Source organism: Ranitomeya imitator, chromosome 3, assembly GCF_032444005.1.
Source record: "Ranitomeya imitator isolate aRanImi1 chromosome 3, aRanImi1.pri, whole genome shotgun sequence".
NCBI classification, from domain to species: Eukaryota; Metazoa; Chordata; class Amphibia; order Anura; family Dendrobatidae; genus Ranitomeya; species Ranitomeya imitator.
Genome location: NC_091284.1, coordinates 512,562,832 through 512,576,534, shown reverse-complemented (window position 1 = coordinate 512,576,534; position 13,703 = coordinate 512,562,832). Strand labels below are relative to the sequence as shown.

Genomic DNA, 13,703 nt, shown 5'->3' with positions numbered 1-13,703 from the left:
TATTTACAAAATTAATGGCGGAAGTAATGGCCCATATAAGGGAACAAAACATATTAATTGTGCCTTATCTGGACGACCTACTAGTGATGGGCAGTTCCTCTCTTCATTGCAGCCAGCAACTAAACAGAGTGATGGTAGCCCTATCGAATCTAGGATGGTTTCTGAACCTGGAAAAGTCCAGGCTTATCCCGTCTCAAGTGCAGCTGTACTTAGGGATAGTAATAGATTCAACGAAGCAAGAGTGTCGTCTACCAGAAGAGAAAGTATCCAATATGATACATTTAGTGAATCAGTTGAGTGTCTCTCCTCTGATCACTCTAAGGAAAGCCATGTCCATACTGGGGTCAATGACATCTTGTATCCCAGCGGTCCAGTGGGCTCAGAGCCACTCGAGAGATCTCCAGTGGGAAATACTAGAAGCGGTGTCCCACGCAGGAGGAAATTTAGAGAAGCAATTAAAAATATCCTCTCGAACAAAAACTTCCTTAGCCTGGTGGACAAATCCGTCCAATCTCAGGAGGGGGGTTCCATGGGTGTGGCCGGTCTCAATAATCCTGACCACAGACGCAAGTCCTTGGGGGTGGGGGGCCCACCTAAACAGGCAAATTGCCCAAGGTCCTTGGTCAGGGGAAGAAAAAGACCTTACTTCAAACATGAAAGAGCTTTTAGCAGTTCAGTACACCATCAATCATTTTTTAACATCCCTCCGTTCCCACCACGTGAGAGTACTGACGGACAACAGGGTGGTAGTAGCATATTTAAATCATCAGGGAGGGACGAGGTCTCAATCCCTAATGAAAGTGACAAATTTCATCATGTCGCAAGCAGAAGCCAACTTGTCCTCCCTGACAGCCCTTCACATGAAAGGGTCAGAAAATCAAACTGCAGATTTTCTAAGCAGAACCCAATTAAAACAGGGGGAATGGGAGTTAAATACAAAAATATTCAAACGCATAGTGGATCTTTGGGGGGCCCCGGATATAGATCTATTTGCAAACAATCAAAATCAGAAAACGGAGGCCTTCTGCTCGATAGATCCTCGGGGAGTCCAGTGGCTATAGCCGCGTTGTTAATTCCATGGAAATTCCATCTAGCTTATGTGTTTCCTCCGATAGCTCTAATTCCCTTAGTCTTGAAGAAAATCAGGGAAGACAGAGCCAAAGTGATATTGATAGCTCCGTTCTGGCCGAAAAAAGTATGGTTCCCATGGCTACGCCTAATGTCCATAGCGGATCCATGGGTACTCCCAGATATCCCAGACCTTCTGCATCAAGGGCCAGTGAATCACCCACAAATAAAAAGTTTGCACATGACGGCCTGGCTTTTGAAAGGGAACTATTAACAAAAAGGGGGTTTTCTTCAAATCTAATTTCTACCCTGCTGGCCAGTAGAAAACCTATAACTACCAGAGCCTACGGCAAAGTCTGGAAAAAGTTCCTCTCCACGTCAGGGGTTATTCTATCAAATCAGATGCCAATTCAGGAAATTTTAGAATTTCTTCAAAAAGGATTAGAGAAAGGCCTAGCAACAAACACTCTGAAAGTTCAGATTGCAGCATTGGGTGCCCTTTACAACCAGGATTTGGCGGGGAATCACTGGGTAAAAAGATTTATTAGAGCATCTACTAGGTCCAGACCAGTTATACATCTCACCGCTCCTCCCTGGGATCTGAACTTAGTCCTTTCAGCACTAACTAAGGCACCGTTCGAACCTTTATCTCAGGCTTCACTGAAAATAATATCTTGGAAAACCTGTTTATTGGTGGCCCTAACCTCAGCTCGCAGGATTAGTGATCTGCAGGCCTTATCAGCTTACCCACCTCTAACCCAAATATTAGATGACAGAGTAATCCTTAAAACTGACCCTTCTTACCTTCCCAAAGTGGCGTCAAAATTCCACAGATCTCAAGAGATAGCGTTACCATCTTTTTGCCCCAATCCAAAAAACAAAAAAGAGGAGGCTCTACACACACTAGACGTAAAGAGATGTCTAACACACTATCTATCAGCCACAAGGGAGTGTAGGAAAGGGAGGGCTCTGTTTGTCTGCTTTCAGGGACCAAATAAGGGTCACAAGGCATCGAAAGCCACGTTGGCAAGGTGGGTAAGAGATGCCATCAAGATGTCATATACCTCTTCCGGAGAACAAGCTCCGGACACAATTAAGGCTCATTCAATCAGGTCGGTGGCAACCTCTTGGGCTGAACGTGGTGGAGCATCAATAGATCATAGTCTATAACGATGAACTCCGGCACTCAAAGATATAATTCATATAATTCTTTTATTTGAAAAACAAAATTTTCCACAATCAGCAAACTTCATACGATGCCATTGAAAATGTAGACATGTTGATTTGGTTTCACAGACTATATATATACAACGTTTCGGCTATTTGCCTTTATCAAGTTAAGTCTGTATTTCTGAAACATACAAAAAGAAAAATTACATTATAACAGCTGACATGGTAAAAAAGGAAAAATTGAAGGGAAAAAAAGAAATGAAAAAGAGGAAAAAAGGAGAAAAAAGGAGGAAAAAAGGAAAAATTTTTTTTGCTTACATAGCCACAAACCAAAAGGAGTAAGAGACCAGCACCCAGATAAGGAAAACCACTCTGCGATCACACACCACACACATGCATGTTAAAGGGAACTACATAAGCTGATACATTACTGGTATATAAGGTGCTCTGTAAGAAGAGGAACGATATCTCCCTGTAAATAATATAAAAAAAAAACAAAAAAAAAAACCAGCATCATCGTCAAATAGGCTGAGGAGTAGGACAAAACAATCGCCATCTGAGCGATAAAATAAACTACCTTGGCATGAAAATGGAACCGGAAAAACAGGCCGGAAAGCTTACGGAGCTGTGAGGCTGCAAGAGCCAAGATGAATCCGGGACGTGGTCTCACCGTGATCCGAAGTGAAAGTGAGGAAACTCAGTGCGCCTGTCCTATAAGGCTGTGCAGAAAGAAGTACTTCCGGGTGTAAGGTGAGGGACGCAGTAAGTAGTGCGCACGCGTTAGTCCGACCTCGGAAAGAGTGAGAAGTGCTGACTTTCTCCAGAGCACCTACAGTACTGTGAGCACCCCATTATCTGTGTCTGTGCATCAATAGATCAAATATGTAGAGCAGCCACTTGGTCTTCCCCCTCTACATTCTTTAAGCACTATCAGCTTAATCTATCTTCTCCCTCAGACTTAACTTTTGGTAGGAGAGTTCTTGAGGCAGTAGTCCCACCCTAAACTTTCATTCTTTGAAATTCTCTCGTTAGTGCCGTCATGGGGTAAGAAAATATCGTAGTTACTTACCAATAACGGTATTTCTCTGATCCCATGACGGCACCTGTATATTCCCTCCCTTCACGTATGGGTGCACACTACTAATAATTTAAGTCACGAGGTGTGCATAAAAAAAATAAAATAATATATAATAATAATAAAAAATATGTATATATATATATATATATATATATATATATATAAAGGAGCTTATATAAGTTATATAGTTATATTTTGTTGTGTAAAATAACCAATTAAGTTACAGCAGAAATTCCCTGCAAGGCTCTGTAAACCAAACTGAGGTGGAGGAGAGGTCCCGCCTTTTTAACCTGTGGGTTTCCTGTCCCTGAGGGCGGATCCCTCTCTCTCGTTAGTGCCGTCATGGGATCAGAGAAATACCGTTATCGGTAAGTAACTACGATATTTGTGAGGAAGAATGACCAAAAACCAGCCATTCATGAATTTCTTTTGGGGGAGGCGTTTATACCGTGGTAAAATTAATAAAGCAGTTTTATTCTTCGGGTCAGTACGATTACAGCGATACCTCATTTATATCATTTTTTTATGTTTTGGCGCTTTTATACGATAAAAACTATTTTAAAGAAAAAATAATTATTTTTGCATCGTTTTATTCTCAGGACTATAACTTTTTTATTTTTTTGCTGATGATGCTTTATGGTGGCTCGTGTTTTGCGGGACAAGATGACGTTTTCAGCCGTACCATGGTTATTTATATCTGTCTTTTTGATCGTGTGTTATTCCACTTTTTGTTCGGCGGTATGATAATAAAGCGTTGTTTTTTGCCTCGTTTTTTTTTTTCTTCTTACGGTTTTTACTGAAGGGGTTAACTAGTGGGCCAGTTTTATAGGTCGGGCCGTTACGGACGCGGCAATACTAAATATATGTACTTTTATTGTTTGTTTTTTTTATTTAGATGAAGAAATGTATTTATGGGAATAATATTTTTTTTTTCATTATTTAGGAATATTTTTTTTTATTTTTTTTTACACATTTGGAAATTTTTTTTAAAACTTTTTTATTTTGTCCCAGGGGGAGACATCACAGATCGATGATCTGACAGTTTGCACAGCACTCTGTCAGATCACCGATCTGACTTACAGCAGTGCAGGCTTCACAGTGCCTGCTCTGAGCAGGCTCTGTGAAGCCACCTCCCTCCCTGCAGGACCCGGATCCGCGGCCATCTTGGATCCGGGGCTGGAGCAGGCAGGGAGGTGAGGAGACCCTCGCAGCAACGCGATCGCATCGCGTTGCTGCGGGGGGCTCAGGGAAGCCCGCAGGGAGCCCCCTCCCTGCGCGATGCTTCCCTGTACCGCCGGCACATCGCAATCATCTTTGATTGCGGTGTGCCGGGGGTTAATGTGCCGGGGGCGGTCCGTGACCGCTCCTGGCACATAGTGCCGGATGTCAGCTGCGATAGGCAGCTGACACCCGGCCGCAATCGGCAGCGGTCCCCCCGTGAGCGCTGCCGATCGCATATGACGTACTATCCCGTCGGTGGTCATAGGGGCCCACCCCACTTCAACGGGATAGTACGTCTAATGTCAGAAAGGGGTTAATATAATAAATTGCGTGCAACATTTTTGCAGAAATTGGCACCAAAAATGGAAACAAATACTGTGAGATAAAAAAGAAAAAAGTAATTCAAAATAAGCGATGAATCATTGCCAAAATGATTTAACATTAAGTTATATTGGAAAATGTTAAATTGAACTATACCAGATACAGAATGAGGAACTTCAGTCCTAGTAATACTTTCATATGTAGTAGAAATATGCTGACCTGTGAATGCTTAAAGAAAAATAACAAATCAAACATTTCATCTATCACTGAAATGATGAAGCAAGTACATGCTTATGCTGGAATAAACATAAAATGCCCATTTAGAAACCATTGAGGCAGATGTATCATTGTAGACCAGCGATATTTTTTTCCTGCTCTATCAAATACTACTTTTTACTTCATCACTTGTGATCACAATTTACAATTTTTCATTATTCTGGTCTAAAGGTCCTTAAAATCTCCCAGCGATATTTTTTTGCGAACTTTCATTGTATTTATCTCTGCCTCAAAGCTTCTAGCAGCACAATGTAAACAGGCTAAAGAAGCAGCAAGGTTCATGTGTGTGTAGGTATTGTTCCCTATAGCTTCTATGTTATTAGATCAGTTTACTAAGAACCAAAAATTCTAGTAAGTCATAAAAAAACCTAGATAGGAGCAGGCGGAATGGATGGCCACACAGTGATTGCTGCTGGAAAAGCAAGGCGTGTTGTCATAGCTTTTATCATTTGTGAAATTACTTATATTAGGCAAGATTTTCTAATGGTTTAGATCCTGTGCCTTTAAAGGGAACCTGTCGCCAAGAAAATGCTGTCTAATCTGAAGGCACCATGTTATAACGCAGGGGGAGTTGAGTAGATATATAACTTGGTGAGAAAAGATTCAATATAACCTGTGTTTTCATCATTTAAACCTCATATATTATTTGCACATTTATTTTTTGCACTATTTTTCAGGGTTCAGCCAAGCTCAAACTTTTTATGTCCTTGTAAACTAGAGTGTCTGTTCTCATGGGATGCATTTAGATAGTGCTGGGCAGCCCGCCTGATCTAATAGTATGGGTGTCACTAATAGGCTGTAAGCCAGACACTGTGCATTACCTTTGTGTGACCAGTGCCATGTAGAAGCTACTTTTGTGGAATCTAATACTAAGCAGTCACCCCCTCCATGAATTGGTAAGTTGTAAGTGGTTGACTTATCAGCATTTTGCAGTTATGTTGCTGCCATCTTTACTACATGGGTTTGCTGCATCCCAAGAGTGCATTAGTTCTGAGACCTGGGCATCAAGAACTGCTGCCCCATTTTTGCTGTATTAATTCTTGAAGTTTTTGTGGATTTTTAGTCCTCTTTTTGTGGCTTTGCTATTAAGTTGAACATCAAAAACTCACTAAAAGCTCATCCTGAGAACACAGTCTAAATAGTAGAAGCACAGGTTATAGAGAATCTATATATTACTTTACTCATCTTCTTCTGCTCTATAACATGGTTCCTATAGATTGGACTGCATTTTCATGATGGCTGGTTCCCTTAAGACTTTGCTTGAGTTTTTGATGAATTTTTTATGCTGCATATGTTAGAAAGAATGCAAATAACCTATTTTACTTATTGGGTACATAATGGGTACATAAATGGTGCAGAAAGTCTGCAACATCAAAGATTCACCAAAAGCTCATAGTGGGAAGGTAGCTTTGAGCAGAAAGATATGCTATATAAGGCGAAACATCTAATACCATTCTGCAATGAAAAATGCAGTAGCATAAGCTGCTAAGCTTTACCAGTTGTTGTTTTTGTCTGAATTCGAGGGGGCCATGTTCTTTGTTTGGCTGGAAGAAATTTAGTTGCAGTAGCTGGGGAAATAATAAACCTAGCTGTTTAACAGTACAACAGGAATGCAGTTTTATATGATCAATACCAGCCCAATAACAATATTCACTAAACAGCATTAAAAACCTATTTTCTCTCATAAATTCAAATGCAGTTTTTAATCTCTAAATATGAAAACAAAATAATTGTAAGCACAAGCATATTATGCATATTTATGGTTTTACTGAAGTGAAAAGGGGATGGCCCTTTGTAAGAAGAAGATCTATAAGCACCGAATTCAAAATATGGTAAAATGGTGAACTATACAAAAGTTCAAAGACAAAAAAGAAAAAAGTAATTAAAAAAAAGTGATGAATCATTGCCAAAATGATTTAACTTTAAACTATATTGGAAAATGTTAAATTGAACTATACCAGACACAGAATATGGCTCTTCAGTCCTAGCAATACTTTCATATGTTGTATGAATATTCTGACCTCCTGCAAATGCTGAAAAAAAATTCCCAAAAATAAAGGTTGAATCTTTATTGAAGTGATGATACGAGCCACATGCTTCAATGTGAAAATGAAAATAAAATGAATATTTAGAGTACATTGAGTCAGATTTATCAAAACAATTAAGACTATCACAAATAGTGTTTTTTCTTCATGTCAAATGATAAAAAAATTACAAAGAGCATGATACGTACACTATTTGGACAAATATATTGAGACACCTACATATTACACCTACATCCCATTTAAAATCCAAAGGCATTACTATGCATTTGATCCCTCCTTTGCAGATAAAACTCATTCCACTTTTCTGGCTTTCTACATTATTTTGTGTCTATGGCAAATTTGGGAATTTTTGCGCATTCATCCAGAAGAACATTTGTGAGGTTAGTCAAAAATGTTGGATGAGAGAGCCTAGCATGCAATTTCTGTTTTAGTTAACCACAAAGTTTTTGGATAGGATTGAGGATAGGGCTCTGTACGGACCAGTCATATTCTTCCACACTAAACTCACCCAACCATGCCTTTATGGATTTTTGCTTTGTTCACTGTGGCTGCTACATCCTGACCTGGACCTTCTCCAGCAGTGTCTGCCTCTGTCACCATGCACTACCATATTTAACCCTGTGGCAACAGTGGTGGTAGAAGATATGTCACTGGGAGGTTCAGATACTACCCATCCAGGAATACTACTATGGCTGGGGTCAGTCAGGCAGAATGGGTGTGTGTACTGTCCAGCAGCTCTGCAGGAGTAGCTCCTTGATTTGGCCAGTTGGAAATTACCACACTCTAGATTAAAGGGAACCTGTCACCAGGTTTGGCCGATATAAGAGACGGCCACTGCCTTTCTGGGCTTATCTACAGCATTCTATAATGCTGTAGATAAGCCCCCGATCCAAACTGAAAAATAACACAGATAAGTTTTATTATACTCACCTGCAGGGTGGTCCGGTCTGATGGGTGTCGCAGGTTTGGTCTGCTGTATATCAGCCCTGAAAAGCAGTTGCCGTATCTTATATCGGCCAAAACAGATGACAGGTTCCCTTTAACTCCCATCATACTCATACTCCTGCTGAGCTGAAGGACAGCATACACCTCCATTCCACCAGGCTGACCAGCACCACAGGCCCAGCTATGCCAGTATACCTGCTGGACTGAGATATATGCCTTGACAGCTGTTCAGTCACTCAAATACATTGTTAAAGGGACTCTGTCACCCCCTCCAGCCATTATAAACTAAAAGCCACCTTGTGCAGCAGTAATGCTGCATTCTAACAAGGTGGCTCTTTTAGTTCTTGGTGCAGTTATTGCCAAAATAAAGCATTTTATAATTTCGCCAAAATACCTTTCTTTAGACAGGGAGGCAGGTCTGCTGCAAACGCCACACTGCCGTCACTCAAATCTTCTTCGGCGCCGGGCGCTGCCCCCTCCACGCTGTTTTCCAATCAAATCCGGCACCTGCGCTATTTAGTACTGGCTGGGGCAGGCGCAGTGAACTCTGGCCATCTGACCTCACATGCAGTCTTGCAGACTGCGCCTGTTCGGCCGCCTTGCCTGTGAATCCAAGCCCCGCACTGTGCATAATGCATAACACACTGCGGGGCTGGGATTCAATAGCTGGGTGGCCGCACTTGCCGCACAGGCGCAGTCTGCAAAACTGCATGTGAGGTCAGACGGCCAGAGCTCACTGCGCCTGCCCCAGCCAGTACTAAACAGCGCAGGTGCCGTAGAAGATTTCATTGACGGCAGTGTGGCATTTGCAGCAGGGGGGTAAGACCTGCCTCCCTGTCTAAAGAAAGGTATTTTGTTGAAATTATAAAACGCTTTATTTTGGCAATAACTGCACCAAGAACTAAAAGAGCCACCTTGTTAGAATGCAGCATTACTGCTGCACAAGGTGGCTCTTTTAGTTTGTAATGGCTGGGGGGGGGGGGGTGACAGAGTCCCTTTAAAGCAGGTACAAGTCAGGATGTATCAGGTGCAAAAGTTAATCTGAAACAGAAAAGGATCTTCTCCAAACTTGTCACACAAAGTTGAAAGCATACAATTGTCCAAACTGTATTAGCATGCTGAAGCGTTAAGACTCCCGTCATGGGAACTAAGGGGTATAGGCCACTCATCAGTGAACTTTTTAAAGCACTCATTACTTCACAAATGTTTATAGAGGCAGACTGCAGAGCTAGAGGCTGGATTATACACGCATGTGGCAATGGGACGGAATGAAGAACTTGAATTCAGTCATTTAAGAGGTGTGTCCCAATATTTTTGTCCACGTGCATAACACCTTATTGGCAGTAACTGGATTATTCTTACATTTTACAGTTTTACACAGTTGATCTGACTTTATTTTATGACCCAGCAATGATTTGTTGCTCAGAATCATGGTTTGATATCTCTGTCTCAAAATCTCCAGAAGCACAACATGTGGTAGCAAGAATAAGCAACTAACACTTGTGTATAGGTATTCTTCCCAAAGACACCAATGTACAATTTTCCTCTCTGCCAATTTTCAAGATGAGACAGCAAAAATTGTAATTGATATACAAGAATACCTATTTCTCACAGATATAGCTAGGCTGATTACATGCTTACAAAGTGGATGCTGCTGCTGATAAGACAGTCATGTGGTAGCAAATATATTGTAAGATGGGCAAGATCTGTGTGCTCATAAGCAATGAGAGATGCTAGATAATGCATGGTGTCTAGTGCTGGTATGCATTAATAAGTGAGCACTAAAAACGACAAAGCTTTACCCATGGATGTTTTTTGTCGAGTGTGGGAGGACATGGTGCTTTGTCTGGCAGTGACAATTTGTCTTGTAGTAGCTGGAAAAAACATTACAATGATGTGAACAACAGTATAATGGAAATATATATTTTTACAATTTTCTAAGAAATTTTCTGTATATATAACAGCACGGTATTGTAAAGAAATATGCAGAAATACTCCACATAAAGTGGGCAAAATAATTGATACACTAACGATTTTTATAGTCAGTACACTTCAACTGTGAGAGACAGAATCTAAAAATAACACCTGCAAAATCACATTGTATGATTTTTAAATAATTAAACTGCATTTACATAGTAACATAGTAACATAGTTAGTAAGGCCGAAAAAAGACATTTGTCCATCCAGTTCAGCCTATATTCCATCATAATAAATACCCAGATCTACGTCCTTCTACAGAACCTAATAATTGTATGATACAATATTGTTCTGCTCCAGGAAGACATCCAGGCCTCTCTTGAACCCCTCGACTGAGTTCGCCATCACCACCTCCTCAGGCAAGCAATTCCAGATTCTCACTGCCCTAACAGTAAAGAATCCTCTTCTATGTTGGTGGAAAAACCTTCTCTCCTCCAGACGCAAAGAATGCCCCCTTGTGCCCGTCACCTTCCTTGGTATAAACAGATCCTCAGCGAGATATTTGTATTGTCCCCTTATATACTTATACATGGTTATTAGATCGCCCCTCAGTCGTCTTTTTTCTAGACTAAATAATCCTAATTTCGCTAATCTATCTGGGTATTGTAGTTCTCCCATCCCCTTTATTAATTTTGTTGCCCTCCTTTGTACTCTCTCTAGTTCCATTATATCCTTCCTGAGCACCGGTGCCCAAAACTGGACACAGTACTCCATGTGCGGTCTAACTAGGGATTTGTACAGAGGCAGTATAATGCTCTCATCATGTGTATCCAGACCTCTTTTAATGCACCCCATGATCCTGTTTGCCTTGGCAGCTGCTGCCTGGCACTGGCTGCTCCAGGTAAGTTTATCATTAACTAGGATCCCCAAGTCCTTCTCCCTGTCAGATTTACCCAGTGGTTTCCCGTTCAGTGTGTAATGGTGATATTGATTCCCTCTTCCCATGTGTATAACCTTACATTTATCATTGTTAAACCTCATCTGCCACCTTTCAGCCCAAGTTTCCAACTTATCCAGATCCATCTGTAGCAGAATACTATCTTCTCTCATTGTATGAAATAAGTATTTAATCATCTACCAACCAGTAATAATTCTGGCACTCACAGACCTGTTAGTTTTTCTTTAAGAAGCCCTCCTACCTATTATAATAGCAGCTGTTTAATCTTGTTACTTATTTAAAAGATACCTGTCCACACACTCAATGAATCACACTTCAACTTCTTCACAAAGGCCAAGACCAAAGAGCTGTCTAAGGACACAGGGACAAAATAGTAGACCTGCACAAGGCTGGGATGGGCTACAGGACAATAGGAAAGCAGCTTGGTGAGAAGGCAACTGTTGGCACAATTATTAGAAAATGGAAGAAACACATGATGACTGCCAATCATCCTCGCGTTGGGGCTCCATGCAAGATCTAGCCACAGGGGGTAAGGATAATTCAGAGAAAGGTCAGGAATCAGCCTAGAACTACACGGGAGGACCTGGTCAATGTCCTGAAGAGACCTGGACCCACAGTCTCAAACATTACTTTTAGTAACACACCACTCTGTCAAATATGAAAATCTTGCAGGTCACGGAAGGTACTCCGTCTCATGTCAGTGTAAGCAGGGATGTGTGATGCAGTTACAGACACAAGGCAGAGTAAGGGTTAAACAATTTTACTAAAACAGTGGGATTCTCCCCGCAGGGAGGCAATGGGTTAAACAGGGTAAAAACAGTACAGTTAGCAAAGGATATGGTGGGTGAAGAAATAACAGCTCAAATAAAGGCAATCCTGATGAAAAGCAGTGGTTCCTAAGTCTACAAATTGAAGATTGCTAGCAACGGCTGGTGCGGTGTTTTTTCCAATGCGGTCCTGTGGGCAACAAAATCCTGTCTTCTGGCGGCAGTGGTCAGTCTCAACTACCTTCCACTGGGCCAAGTACATATACTGCAGTGGCTAACAAGGGTACGGGCCACAGTCCTGTACGAGCCCAACGTGGCTCTGCAAATATACACTGGTGCAGTCAGGTCACAAGTGTCTGGGCAAAAATTCACTGGTTACGTCAGCACACAAGTGTCAGTCACGTATGTGGTCCCTCTTATGTGGCGCCGCTCACTGATCTGCTTGCTACTCTGCATTTACGCTCAACTGACCTGTTCCCCATGCTTTTCTCTTTTATCCCCCCACTGCTATACACATTTTTCTCCTCTCACTCCCTGCCCTCCTGGGAAAGCAGAAAGGTCCGCCTCGCTAGTGCTTCCCCCAGGCAAAAGGGGAAAGTCCGGCTCACTCAGGCTATTCCCCGGTAACAGAGGATGCAGTCCTTTCAGTTCTGGACCTGGCATGCAGGTACCCACGGTCTGGTCGCCCCCCTTACACTAGTACATGTCCAGGCCTGTTTGAAGTTCACCAATGACCATCTGGATAATCCAGAGGAGGCATAGGAGAAGGTCATGTGGTCAGTTGAAACCAAAATAGAACTTTTTGGTATCAAGTATACTTGCCAAGTTTGGAGGAAGAAGAAGCATGAGTACAACCCCAAGAACACCATCCCAACCATGAAGCATGGTGGGAGAAGCATCATACTTTTGGGGTGCTTTTCTGCAAATAGGACAGGATGATTGCATCACATTGAAGTTAGGATGGATGGGGTCATGCATCACAAGATTTTGGCCAGCAACCTCCTTCCCTCAGTAAGATCATTTCAAGATGGGTCATGGCTGGGTCTTCTAGCATGACAATTACCCGAAACACATAGACAGGGTAACAAAAGAGTGGCTCCATAAGAAGCATTTTACTGTCCTGGAGTGGCCTAGCCAGTCTCCAGACCTGTACCTAATAGAAAATCTTTGGAGAGAACTGAAACTCAATGTTTCCCAGCGACAGCCCCGAAATCTGAAAGATCTGAAGATCTGTATAGTGGAGTGGGCCAAAATCCCTGTTGCAGTGTGCAAACATGGTCAAGAACAATAGGAAACATCTGACCTCTGTATTTGCAAAGGTTTCTGTACCAAATATTAAGTTCTGTTTTTCTATTGTATCAAATACTTATTTAATGCAATAAAATACAAACTAATTAGGCAAAAATCATACAAAGGGATTTTCTAGATTTTTTTTTTAAATTCTGTCTCTCATAGTTGAAGTGTACCTACGATAAAAATAATAGAACTCTTCATTCTTTTTAGGTGGAAAAACTTTGAAAATTAGCAGTGCATCAAATACTTATTTTCCCCACTGTAGAAGTATTTTCCTAAAATACATCATTTTTTAAAAATATTGTTTCAGTAGTCTTGTGCAACTAACGTTAAAATTAAAGGGGTACTTGGGGAGAAAATATTTTGCACTGTTCCTGCCCTCATACATTATAAAGATGAGATGCCCAGTGCACTTCTATTATCTTTATAACACTTGTAATTCTGTGTGACAAGATCTACTCCTTAATGCTCCCCCCTACCATCTGGGACATTACTTAACACAGCAATGTGCCGCTACCCCCTGTGAGTAACAGCCAGTTTCCTCATAATAGCAGGGGGAGTGACCAGTGGTAGGCTGTCCCTAGCTGCCCACCCCCTGATATCTGTCTCTCTTTAGTCCAAGAACAGGAGGTGTGGCAGGGGCG

At 41.6% G+C, this 13,703-nt stretch overlaps 1 protein-coding gene across 12 annotated transcripts in view; it reads right to left on the bottom strand.

Moving 5' to 3' along the window:
* Nucleotides 1–13,703, bottom strand: part of ABI3BP (ABI family member 3 binding protein) — a 746,713-nt gene that overhangs the window by 189,974 nt on the left and 543,036 nt on the right. For 3 of the 12 annotated variants that reach the window (XM_069757702.1, XM_069757705.1, XM_069757704.1), the window contains 4 exons: nucleotides 9,927–9,998; nucleotides 7,093–7,167; nucleotides 6,631–6,702; nucleotides 5,015–5,086 (listed from right to left, as the gene is read on the bottom strand). The exons of the other annotated variants lie outside the window; for them this stretch is intronic. In XM_069757702.1, the coding sequence (XP_069613803.1) occupies nucleotides 5,015–5,086; nucleotides 6,631–6,702; nucleotides 7,093–7,167; nucleotides 9,927–9,998 (291 nt within the window). The remainder of the gene's footprint in view (nucleotides 1–5,014; nucleotides 5,087–6,630; nucleotides 6,703–7,092; nucleotides 7,168–9,926; nucleotides 9,999–13,703) is intronic. 12 annotated transcript variants of the gene reach the window in all.